This window comes from Opisthocomus hoazin, chromosome 8 (assembly GCF_030867145.1).
Source record: "Opisthocomus hoazin isolate bOpiHoa1 chromosome 8, bOpiHoa1.hap1, whole genome shotgun sequence".
Classification (NCBI taxonomy): domain Eukaryota; kingdom Metazoa; phylum Chordata; class Aves; order Opisthocomiformes; family Opisthocomidae; genus Opisthocomus; species Opisthocomus hoazin.
The window spans coordinates 11,679,825-11,700,006 of record NC_134421.1 but is presented as its reverse complement, the minus strand read 5'-3'; the positions used below and the strand labels follow the sequence as shown (position 1 = coordinate 11,700,006).

General features: G+C 43.6%; 1 protein-coding gene across 2 annotated transcripts in view; it reads right to left on the bottom strand.

Moving 5' to 3' along the window:
* The window catches only part of STAB2 (stabilin 2), an 87,932-nt gene that overhangs the window by 49,312 nt on the left and 18,438 nt on the right, over positions 1-20,182 (bottom strand). For both annotated transcript variants that reach the window (XM_075427884.1, XM_075427886.1), the window contains 13 exons: positions 15,754-15,887; positions 13,870-13,952; positions 13,050-13,199; positions 11,540-11,683; positions 10,696-10,758; positions 10,484-10,603; positions 9,781-9,834; positions 8,527-8,607; positions 7,399-7,551; positions 4,181-4,243; positions 3,291-3,374; positions 2,011-2,097; positions 1,061-1,172 (listed from right to left, as the gene is read on the bottom strand). In XM_075427884.1, the coding sequence (XP_075283999.1) occupies positions 1,061-1,172; positions 2,011-2,097; positions 3,291-3,374; positions 4,181-4,243; positions 7,399-7,551; positions 8,527-8,607; positions 9,781-9,834; positions 10,484-10,603; positions 10,696-10,758; positions 11,540-11,683; positions 13,050-13,199; positions 13,870-13,952; positions 15,754-15,887 (1,328 nt within the window). The remainder of the gene's footprint in view (positions 1-1,060; positions 1,173-2,010; positions 2,098-3,290; positions 3,375-4,180; positions 4,244-7,398; positions 7,552-8,526; positions 8,608-9,780; positions 9,835-10,483; positions 10,604-10,695; positions 10,759-11,539; positions 11,684-13,049; positions 13,200-13,869; positions 13,953-15,753; positions 15,888-20,182) is intronic.

Here is a 20,182-nt window from a genome sequence, read left to right as displayed (position 1 = left end):
CTTATCTATCAATGAATTTCAAAGTACTTCAGAGAACTAGGAGCAAAATACTGTGTCCTAGGCTATTAAGGTTAAAGTTATTTCATTGCACAACTTCTGGTGAACTTTTAGTGATTGATATGGGAAGCCTTTCAATACCGAGTCCACAATTCTACAAAATGCACAGTGCTGGGCTCGTACACGGAGCAGTAGCACAGACCTGCCAGCACTTTGCTGGAGCTGGGCTGATTGGTGCTGCTGGGAGGCACAGCAATGTGCCCACAGGACATACTAGGTAAGCTTTCTGCAGTCCCCAAAAGTACCAGTGGTGACTAGTTAAGCCAACACGTACTGCTTTGGTGGGACTGGAGCTTAGGCCAATACCACCTTTTCTTAAGGAATTTGTCTCTCAGATTTTGCCCATGTACCTCTGAACTTTCAAGTGAGCTGTGCTTCTTGAATGACAGACTGTTTCATAGCAAAAAAAAAAAAAAGACCACAAATGATGTTGTAGATGGGGAATATATCTATGTATGATGTTGCACGTTCTGTAGACTCTCAAATGTAGCACAGTTGGACACAGCAGGATTAAATCTGTCAGTACATAGAAGATGACTGCTAGAACTATAAGCTATTCGATAGATCAGAAATTATTCAGTAAGGATGGTTATTAAGTGGCCCTAAACACAATTTGTTTACAGATCTAGCTGTTCTTAGATTACATATATTTGTCATTGCAGGCAGAATCTGTTCTGTTGTGGGCAGTACCACATGGCAATGTAAAAGCAAAAATTTTCTTTTTGATTACTTATGTGAAGGAGACAGAAATGAAAGGAACAATAAATTAGTACAAAGCAAGTTAAGGCCTCTGCAGAAAGCCCAATTAAGTCAGTGAGGAGATTTTCACTGACTCTGGGCTTATGATGTATCCCTTTGAAATAAGAAATTAAAGTACCCCAGGGGCATCTTTCTCATCCATCATAGAGACTGTTTAGGGAGCAGTTAACTCCTAGCTTAATGTTACCAGAGTCCAAAGGAAATAGACCACACTGTTGGGCTGAGGAAGTATGGCTGTACTTACCTTTATCACACTGAGGTCCGTATTTGCCAGGGTCTGAGCAGAACTGACAGCGTGAGCCTTGAAACCCCTCAGCACAAACGCAGGTGCCATTTCCATCCAGACCATCCATGCACTGTGATATGGAACAGAGGAGATTTCTATGTATAAATTGAAATAAATCTTTACCCCTCCCTTAGAGATAGAGGGACTTTTCACAAGGGGGTGTAGTGATAGGACAAGGGGGAATGGCTGTAAACTAAAAGAGGGCAGATTTAGATTAGATATTAGGAAGAAATTCTTCACCACGGGGGTGGTGAGGCCTTGGCACAGGTTGCCCAGAGAAGCTGTGGCTGCCCCCTCCCTGGAAGTGTTCAAGGCCAGGTTGGATGGAGCTCTGAGCAACCTGCTCTAGTGGAAGGTGTCGCTGCTCATGGCAGGGGGGTTGGAGCCAGATGATCTTTAAGGTCCTTTCCAACCCAAACCATTCTGATTCTATATAAATTATATACATATATATATGCCTGTCTGTATTATGACTGTGATAGACTACCAGGAAGAGCCTCAGCTGTGATGAAAAATGTGTTTCAAAGCAAAATCTTTCCTTGTGCTTGTACTTTGCTGCTGTGTATTCTACCTTCCTTTGCAATTTTAGAGAGAATAGTGAGCTGGCTCATTACCCAGTGCTGTGCAATGCAAAAGTGTCAGAATGGGTCACTCAGCCTGAGCCTTGTCCGTGTGCTGTGTGTTGGAACCACAGAAACCTGCAATTTGGACATCCAAGAGGAGACCGATTAATTTTCCCTCCTCTATAACTGAACCTGAAATTCGCAGCCATCAGAGGACAGAAATGGAGGGCAGAGTGTTTGTGGAGCCCAGAATTCCTATCATGCCAAAGTGCTTCAGGGACTTTTGGGAGGCAGCCTGTCCGTCCCCCTGTGGGAGTGCAGGGTGCTGCCGGATGCTCTGCTTACCTGCCCGTTTCCTGAGCAGGGTTTGGAGAAACCCCCTGGGCACGGACTGCAGTCAGGGCCAAAGAAGCCTTTGCAACACCTTGGTTCCTGTAAGATGAAGAAAATATCCTCTTTTCTACTGCCCTAGTGTGGAGACAATGCTCTAAAGACAACTCTCATTGTGTTTTGGTCCTCTGGTAAAAGCCTGTAGGGGTAGCTGACTCTTGAAAGGCTTGTGTTGAACCAGAACCACCTCTGCAATGGCCTTGCTAAAACCAGGAGGGGTGCTGGCAGCCCAAGAAGGGGATGCACAGGCCACCAGATCCTTCTCTTGTTCTTATTGGACTCATCGGTGTCAGAAATCCCCATCGTGTCACCAGTTATGAATGTGGCTGTGTGTGTCTGCTCGTATGGTGGCACTCATCTTTGCCTGTGGGAGCGCAGCGCAATCGGAGGTGGGCAGTCTCCTTTGCATCCACGATTGGGAGCAGGAAGATATGATTTACCCCAGGGAGACGCCGTGAAAGCTAGACTTGCTGCTTTGATCTTCCTCCTTCCCCTCTGCACCAGTGCGGGATTTAGCCACTATGCAGCCCTAAATATTTTTCTCTGCTGCATCTTTTGTTTTATTCATGAATTGGCTGCTTGAGTCATTTATTTATCAAAAGCACAGAAAGTGTGTTAGAAAAAAAACTCATTTACATGTGTGATTCAAGGGAAGTAGTAATTAGCAGAAGGCTCTCAAAGCTTATGGATTTATAGACTTCTCTGTTTGTTACTTAATGATGGTCATGAAAAACAGAAGCTGATTTAGGAGCCCCAGGAGCCAGAAGGGTGCAAGTACTTCTCAGGGCCTGATGGCTTCTGCGAGGACTAGACTTGCCAAGCAGGTCAAGTGGAGCGCGGTTCTCGGGAGCGTTTCCCGTCCATTGTTACACAATATTGTGTGCAGTCCTTGGGCAGGAAAGGCTGGGACAAGGGGGGACCAAGCTGTCCTGTTCTTTGCGGGTGAGGCTAACAACAACATCTGGGCTTGGAGCCTTATGTGAAAACTCCTGTGTTACAGAGCGTGACAGCATTGTTGTCAGTAACATATGGCAGCTAAAAAACATCACTGGAGCTTGCCCGGTATTTTGCTCTAAGATTTACAGTAGCTCCTTTCAGCCCCCTGTAGAAGGGTATGGAAACTACATGGACATCTCCAGACATCGCTCAACTCCAAAGGAAAGCTCACAATGCAGAAGGCAACATGTAGGAAAACTTTTAGATATGTTTCACCTTAAGGAACCGTCACTCTATACCTTTATTGTTGTATTGCAGGCTCTAGCACAGCCAGTTTTCTGAAAGGTTGGGCCTTCAATAATGCATCTCCGTTTTGAGAAAGGCTGGAACATGCACAGAATGGAAGCATTAATATTTGTAAGCAACGTAGAGTTCTGTGATACACTCTTAATATCGCAACATAATTTAACTGGAGAACAGAAAACACCTTGCTATACGGTTTCATTTTATTAATTTATACATTAGGTATTTTTTTCATAATATAAACTTTCTTTTCATTATTACTCAATAATGGCGTATAGGTTATTACTGAGTACGGCAGATAGGACTAACTACTAGTGAATTTTTACAACATGGGGAATGAAATCCATGTGGTAGTTAGACATGAGTTTTGTACCTGGAGAAACATGCAGCCAGATTTGCATCTCTCGGATGCAAAGCAGATGGAAGATTTTCAATCCTTTTGAAGCTGCTTCTGCAGACAGTTACTTCTGGGAGGATGCTTAATCAAATGGAATTTTTTAATAGATGTGAGGTCTATTTTAAATATATCTCTCCTCTATTTTTCATTTACTAACTTTCAAAGCGTAATTGTAGTAATTCTCATTCCTCACCTCTCTCTTCTGCCAAGGCCTATCCAAAATAGATGTTATTTTACCTGACAAAAGAGTGAGAGTCTCTAAGAAGTCTATGAGGGACCTTGCAACAGCAAACAAAACAATGCTGAAATTACCCAGTGATTCAATCATTGCCAAAAAGACACTAAAGTATCATCTCCATTTGTACTTTTATGTAGTCTCCTGTATTCATATACACTTCTTTTGCTCACTATCTTGGGAGAGCACTATGGGGAGCCCTTCTCTCTATGCATTTTGTACAACTGGGGAATCTGTCAGGAAATGTCACTTACGATGGGCTTTGAATCCGGCGGACAGAGAGCCGATGCGTGTGATAAACAACTTGCACAGACACCCTAGATGGAAACGATAAGGATAGTCAAAGGGCATTATACCAACTACTGAGATGCATATTTATGGATGATATACCCTGTATATTTTAAGTAAGTACAGCTGCTCTGTGGCTTTTAACTGTTACAGCATGGATCTGGAACCGAAGAGCAGCACCAGGGCTATAGCTGCTGGCTCTGATATTTGCTGAGTGGCTGTCCATTTGTGCCTTCCCCTATTTGTCTTCATTTGTCCTTCTCCCAGTCCCTACTTTTAAAGAACTGGAAGCTTCCTAAACAGAAGATAAATGTGGACACGAATGCACTGATGTCCTTTGCTCAACCCGGTATAATACATCAACTAATACTGTCTAAGAGCATAGTGCAGTCTGCACACTTAACTTGTATTAGAATTTTTTATTTCCTTGGAAAACCACAAATTAGTTGTCTTGTATATAGACGGTGTGGACAGAAATTTGTCTTGTGTATAGGCAGTGAAAAGAGAAATATTCTTTTCTTCCATGTCATAGATCCTGTACTCCACTACGATCCAGTGGTATAGGGCTATTTTCATGTCTTCACCTTTTGGGTTGCCTTTCCCCGCTGCTGATTTATCACCATGTGGTGGTGACAGAGACTGGCAATTACAGCACTGGGGAGATAAACTCCAGTGGCAGCTTTAAAGGTGAGTCCTCTGAAAGGCTGAACATGCAATACCTTCAGAGAGGCTGAGCCTTTCAGAGCATGGACATGGAGTTTGTCAAAGCTGTGTTGCTCGTGACTACTAATGTGTTTCAATCAAGTTAGAATAAATCCTAGAGCCGGCATCCGATGTGTTACTTCACTGTGTTTAATAGTCATTGGACAAGTGACCAAGAACTTGAATTATGGCATTTTGCCCACAAATTTATCACTGGAGCTGTGGGGAAAGAATCAGGTACTGGCTTGGATTTAGTAGTCCCTCAAGTTGTACAGCATTTAAAGGAATAAAGGACCAGACTTACGAAAGCACTTGGGCATCAGATAATTGAGGTACTGATGCCACTATGAAGTCTTAAAGGTCTGTGGGTGAGACATATTTTGGCAAATACATCTGGGTGTTATAGAAGCTCTTTGATAAGCTGCGTAGTCATGGCTGAAGATGACTTAGTCTCGTACCCTTGTGTTTCTGAAAATCCCTGCAAGTGCCTCTTTGCTCCTTTAGAACTTAAAAATATCTAGCTCATTGGTGTGGAAAATGCTTGCCTCTGTCTGTGTTGCTCTCCCTGCTGCTCAGTGCCACTCAGTGTCACCTGCTTGCTCCCTTTCTCCACCGGTGATGGTCTCAGCCATTGACATGTACCTGCTCCCCCCTTTTCCTGAGGATGGGGGTCCTGTCTCTCCCCTCTGCCACGCTGCAGCAGGGGACAGAGAAAAGCACCTGCACTTCCACGCAAGGTCAGATCTGTCCATTTTCAGCAACAGATTAAGGCACTATCTTTTCACCAAAGTAACTGAAGCACAGACATCTATTCCTCTACGTCAAGTCTGCCATGGGAGCGATGATCTCTGGGAGGAGGTGGAGCAGGCAGCTGGGGACAGCTACTACTTCGGTGCTCAGAGCACCTCTTGTCAGAGGTCATCAGAACTGGCCACAGTCCACACATCGGGCGGGTACTGAGGACCTGTTGTCCCTCCTGTGCTCTCTGTGACGTTATGAAAAAGCACTGCTGTCCTTCAGCTAGGCTCAGGAACAGCTTTCAGCGCTTGGGTATGGTTATTCAGCGCTTGGATATGGTTACATGGATATGTACGCGTTAGCATCGTGGTTTCATCTCTAGGGATGTAAAGTTTTTGTAGGTGTGTACACCTGCCATTTCCCACAAGGTTTGCCTCTTTTAACTGGTACCAGAAGTAGTATTTATGAGATGGTGTTATGCCTGTTTTCTGAGAGTGATGAAGATGCACGGTGAAAGGTAAGAACAGCAAAGCCATTGCTCCCTTCTGATGTTCTCCGTGGTGCTCTGCCTAAAGCCTTGGAGATTAAATTCTATTTTAAACTATGCATGAAGCTTTTAAAGCTGACAAAAGTGCCTAACTTCAGTCTGGGGAATAATTTTTGTGACAGATGCTGTTTGTTTTGTCTTTAAATCATTTTTCTCAGTGTTGCTTTAGGATTGATTGATGTCAGACATAGACTGTGCATAGGTTCCTTGTAAGGAATTCAGATTACTGAGGTGTTCTGGGTGTTGACTGCTTTTTGTATCAGAGATAGCTGATCAGCGCTCTGCCTGGTTTATTCTATTGCACATACAGCACTTTGTAGTTACTGCCAGCAGTAATAGTTCTTTACTGCCAGGTCTTGTGTTTTCTTCATTAAATTTTGATGCTGTCCAGCTCTGCTGGGAGCCTCTTTCAAAGCTGTCATTCTGGACTGTTGTAAGTTAAGGTAGTAAATGTTTTTCATTACTGTACCGGAACTGTTATTGGCCCAGATATGTGCTTGAATGTGGTCCAGTAACGGCTCATTGGAGCCATGCTCCCTGCAAACTAAAAGCCTGGTCTGATACTCAGTCTTCTTACCAGAAAGAGTATCTGAATGTTACCAAGTGTAAAGGCTTGCCCTGTGTCACCAAGCTGAACGAGGTACATTGAAATCCACCCTTTGAAATATGAAACAGTTTTGTAATTCCTATTTTGAAGAAAACTGGAAGAAAGCTGGACTAGGGGAAATCATGGTTTCTGAAAATAACATATTTCTAATATATTAATATAAAATTAATTATTGCATTAGTATTTTAACTTGCTGGCTCCTTTCAATGTGTATTTAGTAGAAATTAAAATATTGATCTGGAGTAGTTTCCCTGGGAACGTGATGCTGCTTATCATGTGCTTGAATGCACAGATGGGATTCAGGGACTGGAGAAAAAAGTTTGACTGGAGAGACAACATATTTGAAAGGTCTACTGCAAGAAGTAGATGTGTTAAAGTGGTATAGGATGTGCTCATATGAATTTCCTGTTTGCAAATCATTTGTATCTAGGCAGTACTGATAGCCAGGTGGCCGTATGTTATTGATACACTAATTTCCAAAAATAGCCCCTTTTTTTTTCTGGACAGTATCAGAGAAAGTACTAAAGAGGAAGCTGGAGTGCCTTGTACGGAGCAGTTAAGAGCTGCTGGAGTTGTTGTGATTCTCTTACCATTGCGACTTGACTTCTTGTCTCATCACACCGATGTGGTAGAATTGGAACAATTGTGGGTGGAATAAGAACTCCTGCAAGAGTATAAATGCGACCATTTTTTGCAACAATATCTGTTTCTTCCATTTCTTCTCCACTCACCAAGACTTGTCCCTATGAAACAACAAATTATTATTAATAATAACACTTTCAGAACTTCTCAATTTCTGATAATTGAATTTCAAGAGTTCCTAGTCATACTTCTTTTTAATTGTCAATCTATTTTTGTTATTTTATGCAAGAAGGATGCATATGTTGCACATTTTCTTCAACATCGGTCTACAACAGCAGTATCTAAAGTTTTTCTCTTAATCTAGACTGTTGGCCTGTGGAACTGGTGACTAATAGACTGACAAAAATAACAGGACTGCTGATGATTTCAGGCACTGATTTCAGTGGGCGAAGTATGTTTTGGTCCTCTCTCTGACAAAGAAGGGGAAAAGTGAGAAAGAATCTGGAATCTATCCAAATTCAGAGGAGGAAAAAAAAAAAGTATTCTTTCCGCATTTACTCATGCAACTGCTCTGCATTTACAAGAATTTTCATAACTGCCTCTTTTGTCTAGAACATTAATATTTGGCTAAAATATACAAAGAACAGAAGGAAGTTAATGTAACAGATAAGTTTGGTTTCACAAAAGACAAACTGACACCTTTAAAAATGTTTTCACTAGGTTCATCAGGATCAGACCACTATAATATTAAAGGGAATAAAAGAATATCTATGTGTGCACTGAGAAGTGTTTAAAATAACCAAAATATGTATCAAAACAATTTAAAATATTTTAAATAGGTTTTTTTTTTTTAAACTAAGCAGAGCATAAATGAGGAACATTCCTGGACCTGTGGCTAATCACGTGAAAAAAGAAACTGCAGGCTGTCCTTGTGTGTGAAACATTTGCTCTACATCCTTTATAATGCTAATTTCTAACAGTGGGTGGGACTGGCAAGTTGAAAATTTCTGCCTCATTATAGCAAGAAATTCCTCTGCTAATGTCCCCCCTCCTCCCTTTTTTTTATTCCCCCTGCATGCAAAAATTTTCCTAGATCAGAGAGAGCTGTTCACAGGTGAAAGCTGCCTTTGACTTACAGTGCTGGTCCTGTTAAAGTAAATGAACTGCTTCGCCATGCTTCTGATGTGCTCCATTGAGACAAGGCTGGCAACCTCTAGCTGAAATGAATATAAATTGATTGAAAGAAATGTAATATCATTATTCTTTTCAAATCCAGATGGATTTAATGAGAAAGACAACCTTTCTCTTTAGGGTGAGCAAATGATCCTATTGGCTACGTGGGCAGCTTTGCATTGACTAACCTGCTTGTGTGACAACATTAGAGTGATTAAATTTTGACTGAGCTTGCTGGTTGCTGCATGTGAAGAGCTTATTGCCCAAAAGGATATTAATTTTTCTCCTAATTACAGCAACTGGTCAAAGTAAAGTTATCACCTCTCCCTAAAAATAGCCCTGTTTGCATCCTTAGACCGTTGTGGAAGCGACGGTGCTGATATCCCGTGCAGGTACAAGTGGGTCTCGTGCCTCTGCTCCCTGTGATCCCGCTCTGTGCCAGGAGCGACCTCCACCTTGGATGCTGCGAGCCGGGCTTTTTGCTAAGGATACAAGCACTACTTTCCTTCCCTGCAGCAGGGGCTGGGGTGGGGATGAATTTCAGTCTCCTCTGGCCTTAGTTGCTGGTGGTGTTGCTGGGTTCTGCTCTTTGTTTCCAGTAGAAAAAGGAGGGGAAAAAGAGGGGCCTTATTTACAGGATGACAAAACCACCTCTCTCTGATAAACAGAAGACTAATCTTCTGTTTCCGAGCTGAATAGGCTCAGAAAGAGCTCGATTTTGATAACAACCGGTACTTTTCCTGCTACTGGTTCCTGCAGCCCTGCCAAGCTGACAGCACCTCCTGACAGCGGTTCTTGCTCCACGGCAGGCTAAGGTAGTGGGTCTCAGGTTCAGCATGACTGGATATGTATAGGTACTTTTTTTCCCCCAATTGGGCTAAGTCCCCATCACCAAAAGGTATATTTGAAAGTGTAAAAAGTTACTTGCGTGTAACGCACTAGTGTGACACAACAGAGTTTTAATTTGCCATGATTCAGAGACTACCCCATGCCCCGTAGCAATGTTTTATTTTGAGTAGTGACAGAGGTGAAAGGTCTGTGTTTGCTGTTAGTGACATTTATGTGACTACCCTTAGTAAAGGCAGAGGCATCGCTGTCCTTTGCACTTTGCTGTGCAGCACTGACTGGAGATTGTTCTTGGAAAACCTCTACCTTCAGAGAGGCAAAGGGTTTGAAAATGCCCTTACACTCCAGGTCAGTAAAGCAGCCACACTCACCTCAGTATTGGGGATAATGTGGTATCGGACCAGCTCCAGCAACTTCCATGAACCCTGCCAAAGCAGAAAAGAGGCCGTTTTAGCCCAAAACGAGTCACGCAAACCCAGCCTGGTCTGTTGAGAGGACAAGAGGATGAGAACGGTGTCACCAGCTGGTGCACCAGGAACCTCTGGGTCAGTAGTGCTCAGCTCGTGACATACGCCCTGCCGCTCCATGCCCTCACCCCTACATCACCTTTTATTTTGGCATGGGCCTGTCATGACTTGTGTGTGTGTTCTGGGAGAGGCAAAAGTTGTCCAGGGGACAGGATGTCAATACCCACCTCCCAGGACCCCACCAGCAGTGTCTCCCAGCCAGGAGGGCCCTTGTGGCATCTGCTCCCCTTGACTGTTCCCACCAAGTGTAACAGCTTCCAGGAGAGGGTTTGGGGCTTTGCCAGGTGGCTGTCCAGGCTGTGCTCTCTGGGCAAGAGCAGGGGAGTGGGGCATGCTATGGGGGATCGTCATCTCTTTGTATGATGGGAGACCACAAATCCTGTTGCTCTCTAGGTGTCGTCTCGATCTTTGATTGTTAGAGGTGGCTTAAGCCTTGATCATAGGATCTTAGCTTAGATGAACACTGGGCAATGTATAGATACATCTGCTATAGATCTACATATATATCTACTATCTGAGAAAGATTTGCATTATAAAAATACTATACCTCTCCAGAAAGCAGGTAATCCAGAGCCTCAGCTTTCATATTACTCAAAGCCTCATTACTTGGAACAAAGACTGTGTAAGGTCTGTTGTCCTGCTGTAAATCCATTCCCAGGCCAGTTTTCTGTTTTGGTTTAAAAATAAAAGTGTAATTATATATTAATATTGAAGAACATCTGCAAATAGCTTTATGGAATTGCTTTTCTGGATCCTTACCTCTATCAAAGATGTAAATTGGCTGTATCTTCCATTATCTTGAAGTACTGACATTATAGTTTCCTGAAATAAGATGAAAGTAAGATTTATTTTAGTTGGGAACATGGAATAAATACCAGTTCTTATAAGACACTGAGTTACTCTACAAGTCTCAGTTATTACAGATTGAATATATTTGTGTTCCCTTATTGTTTGGGTGACTGGTGATGCCTGGAAATGGCTGAGATGGTAGCACTGTTGTCCTGGTGCTATACTGGCTTATAGTTAGAGTTTGTCATTGTCCTGAAATGGTGTGTAGTCACAGAACATACAAACAGTGTGTGTATGGGAAAACTGTTATTATCTCTTTTTTCCCCAATGAGAAAGGGCAGAGAAATAAAATATTTGCAAAAACGCCATATGAAGAAGTGAACTCCTAAGGAAGCGTGCCAAGCAGGGCACCAAAAAATCCAGAGCATCCAAAATTATCAGTTTTTATAATATTAGGCTTTTGGGGGGAGAGATTGCTGCTTTGAATACAAGTCTTGCCTGACATCTGTCCAGATGTCGCTCCTTTTAGTGTGTTGCACTGTAATTTAGAGGCACTGATCATGACTGCCAGTTTCCCAAGGGACCACTCAAATGCAGTGAGTACAACCGAATCCTCCACGGACCAGCTTGGCAGAAGAATGAATGTCTGTTTGCTGTGGAAACCTTTCACTTGGAATGTTGCTTCGCTGAGCTGATGCACAGTGGCTCAGTAGAGTTGGTCTAGCTGCTGTCAGTCATTTTCCTTTGCATTCAGTTACTGTGAAACTATTTTAAAAGAAAGTCTGACATTGCATCTATATAGCTGACAGCTCACCTCTTCGCTGCTTTCAAAAGTTGGCTCCACGTTGTCCATGGCTTTGTCAATAATGTGCAAAATCCCATTGGAAGCAATAATATTTCCCTGCAAAAGTTTTCCTTTCCTCCTTCCTCCTTGGATTCTAATTCTTAATTGATTATCCTGAAAGAAGCCAGGCAATGGGTAGTGAGCTCTTTGTTATGGGATGGCAACAGAGTGAATATGCATGCTGAATAAAGTCTAACACCCCCTTCCATTGCCAGCACCTGGGCCGTTTAAATCTGGAGAGGCTAAAGGTTGCTTCCGATGCTTATCAAGGAAATGGAAAACATTCCTTTGACTTTGGATCAGGACCATGTTATTTTGTTCCAGGACAGCAAAGTTCAGAAGAGAAGTGGGGACAGGCGCTGTGGGGAGAACAGTGTACCTAAAAGGGTTCTGATAACTGCTAGTAATAAAAGTCTGCTAGGAAATGATTTGAAATGTGATTGTACTGAAAGGGTCAAATCCTGTAATCTTATGGGACTACAATCCATTTCCTTATATTATATGTGTATTTAAAACAACAAAATGTTGCTGATTCTGCACTGTACTGAAGCCTGCAGGAAACTAACAGGTCTCAGACAGCAATAATATTTTTCTGTTACAAATAGAATACATACTTATTAAACAAATAAAATAGATCTCTGTTCTCAGATGCCACTGATCCACTGCAAAACAGAAGTACTTGACTTTTAGCCTTCACAGAGGCCCAAGTCATTAAGAGACATTTAAGGGACCAAGAACAATAATTATAGATAATATAAAACAATATAAATTACAATTTATAAATTATAAATAATATAAATATTAAAATATAAAATACATTATAAAATCTAGCATGTTAGCTGTAGAGAAGATTTTTTTCAATCTGTGGGATCAGACTGCCCTGATGTTTACTGACATCCAGTAAGATGGGCTAGTGACGAGCTTCACTCCATATATTTAGTGATAAATTGCTACGTGCATTTTATTTATGCCGCAGATTGCTAGGTGCTACATCATTCAAAAGATGCTGATGCTCAGTGGGAGGTGAGATCTGTGGTGCAGCTGGTGCTTGCTCTGTGTGAGCAGTCCACACAGGTTTCCAGCATAAGCTCTGGGCTTTTCCCTCCTCATGCTCCATCTTACTTCACGTCGGCTCCCTTAGTGCTCCCCCCCCCAGCTCTGTTGATTGTGCCTGCAGATTTAAGATGACTTACTGTTAGCAAAGATTTTTACAGCGGTCTGTGTTAGACCACTATGTCGCTCAGTGGTGGTGCATCTCTGAAGGTAATTTTTGCTTTCACTGATTTTAGTGGGAATTTTGGTGCGGGTGAGGTTTCAAGCTTCGCTTGATCTCCTTGTAACACATGGCCACAGCTGTGTTTTTTTGGTATTCCAGCAGCTATCTGCAACCTGACGTCTCGCTGCAGAAAGACCTTTCACACTCCTTGTTGAGTGAACAGAGAATAGTATTCTCACTAGGGCAAGCTGGAAGACCACTTACCTTTTCTCCCTTTGATATCTCTCCTGACTTGCCAGTCAAAGTGTATATTGCATTAGTGTTGTTCAAGCTGCTGGTATTCAGTTGACCAGCAATTACATGGAGTTTCACGAAGTATCGTGCTTTCTGTTTATTATTCAGAAGATCCTTTATCTAGAAAAGCAGAAGAACAGAGATTTATTTCAATGCAGGCTTAATCTCAGAGAAACCCCACAAACCAACTCTCATGGTGAGTGCTTTTTTTCCCCCTCCAGCTGTTACATTCTGAAACGAGACGTTTTCTTTTGAAGTGAGGTGATAGGGTCTGAACAGAAGAGAGGCCTCTCTTGGTGTCAGTTCAGGTCAGATTACACCCTTCTGTCCTTGCAGAGCTGGCCTGACTTCAGGGGAAGGTGCTGCATGCTGACCACTTCCATATCAGGCCACTTTTTTTGTGTTTTTTTTTTTTTAAGCTAAAAGCACTGTTTTTTTTAATGACCCTTACATAAAAAGTGACCTGTAGGCCTCCCTGCTTAAAACTCAGATCTTACTTCAGACCCTGTCTCCATCAAGTGAAAAAACCTTCAATGTAGCCGTGTAAGACAATCCAAGACTGACTTGAAGCATGGCTGCATTCTACCCTGACTCACCAAATTATTTTCTTTTTCTTTGAAGTAGGAAAAAGGCAAAGTCTGGCCCCTAGATTTAAATGTATCCAGAAGTGTACTAGAGCAAAAAGCTCTTCTAAATCTGTTGCATCAAAACACTTTTAACACAGATGAGGTTTCTGAAGGAGCTAAATTCCCCCCCCCCCAGTTTGAAACCTTCTCTGTTGTTTACTTACATTTGTGCCTTTGAGCCCCTTGTTTGTTGGTACAAGCACAGTAAATGGTCCCAGAGTACTCAGTGGCCACTCATAGACGTTTTCTTATAAGGAGGGAAGGGAGGGAAAAAAAAAAATAAATTTAAATGTGTATTGAAAAACTCGTTGGAGGAAGGGGCTGTGTAATCTGTGCCAGGTATGCAAGGGCAGAATAAGAAAGAACACTGTCTGTGATTATTAAACGTTAATTTAAGATTCTAAAGTCCGAGTCATTGAAAGATAAGATGCAGACAGGATGTGAAATCCAGGTGCTGCTGCGTATTTGACACATGATGAGGCAAAACATTCAGTATGCTTCTGGCACCCCAGATTCCGTGGCATGCAGACCAGGGTGATGGATGTGAAAACAGTGTTTCTTTGGAGAGATGCCTTTACAGAAAGATAGCTTCTGGCTTTAAATCGATTCAGTCTTCATGGGGTGAGGGATATGCTGCTGCTAACCTGCTGGCAGTGCAAATATCAGCAAATGCATAGCTGGTAAATAAAAGCTGATGCACTGAAAGTTAATTAAAGTTCATTTGCTACCCAGGCGGTATTTCTGTTTCCAAGATAACTGTATGAGGCCACGGATTCTGTAGCTGAAGGCATTAAATATGTCTAATATTCAGCTCTTTTTCCAGATGTTTAAAATCAGAGCTAAAACCATCTTTACAGTTGTTACTGGTCTGTCATACCAAAGAATATACCTCAAAATTAATATGCTGTCTTACAAAATAATGTATACTATTCTGCTGTATGTTCTTAGTTTCTGAAAGACAATGTGGAGTGAATGTATTGTAAAATATCCTATGCAGTTAATGTGTCTTTGTAGCTTCTGGTTAGGAAATCAAATGGCACGTTTATGTCCAAAACTTGACCAAAGAACATAAAATCTGGGTTGTTGTCAACAAACGGTGGCACCCAGCATGCCCGCACTTTTCAGACACAGAAGGAGAAATGCACAGCGAAACTGCAACTGAGCTCTCGGTGCTGAGGCAATGGATTTTGGTTTTCAGTGCTGAATGTGAAGGCCACTGCCAGATCTTGTCCTTGGCCAGCTATGGGGGACTATTATTCTGTTCTGATCAGGGATTCAGGATCTTTATTTTCATTGCTGGGGTCAGTGAAATGGGCCGGGCAAATTATATTTTTTCATGTTTACAAGATCCAGCTCGATTCTAGCAGTGCTTGTTCCTAGCTCACATTTGTGGCTGTGCAACAGAAAACGATGAAGACAGTTATGCTGGTGTCTTCACAAGGTGAACGCAATAGCTGCAAAAGGCTGGAAGCTGTGAACCCTGACAAGGGGCTCTGTCTCACCTCTGCAGGCAGTTTGGAAGCATCGAGACCCCCAAGCTATGGCCGAGGTGCTCTGATGGGGGATCCTGAGAGTGGTGCAGACCATGGATGGGGTCAGTCTCTTTCCCTCTCTCTCCTTTTTCCTGGTGAAAGCAATGCCACTGCTGATGGCTGGAGACTGGGAAAGAGATACCCAGCTGGGAATACTGAAGTTTTTGGTCAACTTCTGTGCATCATTCTAAATCAAATCTTAATTATCCAAATCAATGAGGGCAGGGAGGCAGAAGTGGGATGATCCCACTATGGGGCAAAATCCACTGGTGATACCAAATGACACGTGAAGGCTTGCGGGAACTAGTTTAGCACCACTTCTTGGAAATTCTTGCAGATTGCACGGCATGCTGAGCAAAGGCAGCTTTCGGTGATTAGAGGGAGTCTGGGGTGAGCAGAGTGCGTGCTGTGTCATGCTGTTAGCAGAAGCTTCCTGCAGTGAGGAGTGTGAGGGGAAGACAGGGCAAGGTCAACCCACCCAGGAGGAGCTGACTCTGCTTCTGTGTGGTGGCTTACCCATCAGCGACACGGCGGCTGTCAGCTTGCCTTGCCACTGTCCTCCCACTTCGGCGTTCAGGTCCCGGAGGCGCTCCATGATGTTTCCGTAGCACACAAATCCGTTCCCCACGGAGCCCGCCTGGCATGCACACCTGTGAAGGGATCCATTTTGGGCAGTGGTACTCGTACATTTTTTTTTTTCCTGAAGCTGCTGAAGCACAAAGTCTCATGCATTTTCAAATGTATGCTTTATGCTGCTACTGTCTCTGCACTGGAAATAGAACCATAGAATGCTTTGGGTTGGAAGGGACCTTTAGAGGTCATCTAGCCCAACCCCCCTGCAGTGAGCAGGGACATCTTCCACTAGACGAGGCTGCTCAGAGCCCCGTCCAACCTGGCCTTGAATGTTTCCAGGGACGGGTTCTCCACTACCTCTCTGGGCAACCTGTGCCAGTGTTTCACCACCCTTATCATAAAAACTTTCTTCCTTTTATCTAGTCTAAATCTACCCTCTCTTAGTTTAAAGCCATTACTCCTTGTCCTATCATAAGAAGCCCTGCTGAACAGATTTTCCCCATCTTTCCTATAGACCCCCTGCAGTTACTGGAAGGCTGCTGTAAGGTCTCCCCACAGCCTTCTCTTCTCCAAGCTGAACAGCCCCAACCCTCTCAGCCTTTCCTCGTAGGAGAGATGCTCCACCCTCTGATCATCTTTGTCGTCAGCCTCTGGACCCACTCTAACAAGTCCACGTCTTTCTTGTGCTGAGGGCTGCAGAGCTGGATGCAGGACTCCAAGTGAGGTCTCACCAGAGCAGAGGGGCAGAATCACCTCCCTCAACCTGCTGGCCACTTGTCTGGAATGCCCTGGCTGTCCCCTGGGGACTCCAGTCTGGGAGAGGTGTAAGTGGTGTACGGCTGACTCAGTCCTACATATCTTCAAAGCAGGCTCCAGTTTTGGTGCCCATGAGAGTGGAAGGCAATGCCTTGAGATGGGCTTAATGTCCTCGCTGCCTTAGGGTGGGCTGCCTTTGAAGTAGTGTGTTGCAGCCAAGGCAGAATTTAAAGGAAATTTATGGAAGAACACCACCAAGTGTCAGTCTGACATTTTCTGTCCCATGAGGGAGGGAACACACCTCATGATAACTGAATCTTATGGCCATGAAAGATCTCAGCATCACAAGAGAGATGGGTAAGAAATTTTTAGTTGTCAACATGATTGACACGTGCTTGCTATTAAGTGCTGATGGGTACAAATCTTTGTGAGTTTCAAAGAACAACTAGGACTTGTGTGTGCTTTGACCTTGTGTCAGCCTGACTATTTGCTGGGAGAGGTGGTTAGCACTTTCTAAAACATCTGGACTCTTTAAGTCTTCCTCAATGTGAGGCGCATCGATGACTGCTGGATTTGCCAATCTCAGGTCTTTCTGTTGCAGTCTCCAGAAAATCAGCCCCTGCTTGGCTGCTCCCGGGAGACTGGCTGGTGGTGTCTGCTCAGTCATTTACTCTTCTTTGGTGCTCAGATTAAAGCAGGTGCTTGTCAATGTGTAGCACGCACAGAAAGCAACCCTAACTGTGTTTAGGAGACTAAACAACTATACGGTATGTGTTGCCACACATTGGCTTTTAATAGTGTCTTTCTAATGAAGCCTCCAGTATGTGCGGTATAAGCCCTATCCGTAATGATTCATCTCTCTGGATATTTTTTTTCTAAAGGCATCATTTGAGAAGCAACATTACTCCACGCAAGCAAAAGATGTTCTTTATATAACTAATGACCTAATTGTTTGCATGTGCTGGTTGTTACAAACACACATCTGCCACTCACACCCTACAGTACTATCAACCTGATGCCAAATCATCTGTTTCCCATGTATGGTCTCTACTGTAGCTGTTTCTCTAGTGATAGTAATATTTGAAAACCTCCACAGTCCCTGCAGCTTGGGGGGATGCGTAGAGACTCAGAGGGTTGCTGGGATTTTGGCCAGGAGGTTCAAGCTTTGGCTCCTTCTGGTCCTGGGTAAAAATAGCAGTCTAAAAGCTTCTTAAATTTTTAGGACGTGATTCTGATGGTGAGCTCTTCTTTTTAAGGGCATCTCTTGGGCAGAGGGTATGACTGTGGAGCCCAGATGAAGAGTTTAGGGCTGGGGGAGAGGAGCAGCTCCTCTGTGGCAGCTGAACCCTTGCTGATAACACCAAACTGGGAGGTGTGGTAGACACACCGGAAGGCTGTGCTGCCATTCAGCGTGACCTGGATAGGCTGGAAAGTTGGGCAGAGAGGAACCTGATGAGGTTCAACAATGGCAAATACAGGGTCCTGCACCTGGGGAGGAACAACCCCATGCATCAATACAGGCTTGGGGTGGACCTGCTGGAGAGCAGCTGTGCGGAGAGGGACCTGGGTGTCCTGGTGGACGACAGGTTAACCATGAGCCAGCAGTGTGCCTTGGCTGCCAAGAAAGCCAATGGGATCCTGGGGTGCATCAAGAAGAGTGTGGCCAGCAGGTGGAGGGAGGTTCTCCTTCCCCTCTACACTGCCCTGATGAGGCTCATCTGGAGTACTGTGTCCAGTTCTGGGCTCCCCAGTTCACAAAAGATGAGGAGCTACTGGAGAGAGTCCAGCGGAGGTCTACAAGGATGGTGAGGGGACTGGAACATCTCTGCTATGAGGAGAGGCTGAGGGAGCTGGGCTTGTTCAGCCTGAAGAAGGGAAGGCTGCGAGGGGACCTAATAAATGCTTATAAATATCTGAAGTGTGGGTGTCAGGAGGATGGGGCCAAGCTCTTTTCAGTGGTGGCCAGAGACAGGACAAGGGCCAATGGGCACAAACTGAAGGCACAGGAAGTTCTGTCTGAACATGAGGAAGAACTTCTTCCCTCTGAGGGTGACGGAGCCCTGGAACAGGCTGCCCAGGGAGGTTGTGGAGTCTCCTTCTCTGGAGATATTCAAGACCTGCCTGGACAAGGTCCTGTGCATCCTGCTGTAGGTGACCCTGCTTTGGCAGGAGGGTTGGACTAGATGACCCACAGAGGTCCCTTCCAACCCCTACTATCCTGTGATTCTGTGATTCTGATGGGGTAAATATTGCTGTATTGATATACATAGCCCCCTTCATTTTTGAGGAGAAGAGAAAGAAACCTGAGGCTTCAAAGGAGCTGAGGAATAGTTTAGTAGAAAAAAGAAACTACCCTGAAATATTGCACAGATTGGATGAAGGTGTCAATATAAAACTCTTTTTTTCAGCAAATAGTCATAAAGAAGTAGGTGGTTAAACATAGTAAAATTTTTTTACTATCATTTCAAGGGGTACAGTGAACTGTAGAAATACCTTTGTAGTCTGAAATGTCATTTTTGAGGACAATATTGCTTATAATTGAGTGGGTGTCCGGTAACACGGTTTGGATGTGACTGGCAAAGGAAAGCACTTAGCAATTAGAGATTAGCACCTATTGTGTGGGATTGAACCCTTGAACCTGTCTGTCCCTTCACCCCTTCTGATGTAGTAATTTTACTCTGTGTGGCCGGGCTCAGAAAGGACCAGCTCGGTGACTGACTAGATTAGTTTTGTCTTACCTTAGTCTGGAGGGTCTGGTTTGCAACTCGTACTGTGTTATGGCTTTGTAGGTTTTGCTTTGAATGCATGGCGTACTTTATGGACTGGGTGCCTCGGAAGAGGAACAGCGTTAAAACAAACTCTGCTTGACTATTTAAACTTAGTTGTTTGATGTTTTCATGATACGCTGCATGGACAGTATAGGCAGAACTGAAAAAGACAGGAACTATCACTGCTTCAGCTTACGGAGGAGAGGGAAGATAATTACATCTTTCTGGAAAAGGGCAGCTCAGCTTCCTGTCTCCATTTTACCTGAAACTTGTATAATAGAGTTCTGGTTTATGAAGTTACTAATTTCTACACTGAAGACACAGATTAAAAATAAGAGTGGGATTAAAAAAGAAAATAATTGAGTTTCAGCTGAGGGAAAGCCAGTTCTCCTTGGAAACCAGAGAGGTTATGGCCTAATATGCAGTATGATTCTGCACCAGTTGAAGCTTTGTAGTATCTGGGCAAAGCTTAACGTAATTACTGTGCTGAAGTGACACCATAGAAAGTGTCAGCACTCGCTTAGGAAAGATCTAGACGGGAACAGGAAACAGAGGCAGTCTTGATTTTCCAGGAAGTTGCTGTGTTCTGTTCACAAACTAAATGTTTGTCCTTTCTACATCTTTGTCTGTGTGAGAGATTTATTCCTGTACAAATCATCTGATCCTGGAGAAAGTAGAAGTGACTGTATGGGGGAAGCTAACAGCACAACTATGTCTTTAATAAAGCCAAAACCAAAAGAAAGGCAGCAGCGCAGGTTTGTGGCTTCTGTTACAGCTTTGTGTTTTAGAAGAAATAAAAAAAATCCACCAAAACAAGCCCTCCCAAATACATTTAAAATCTGGGATGC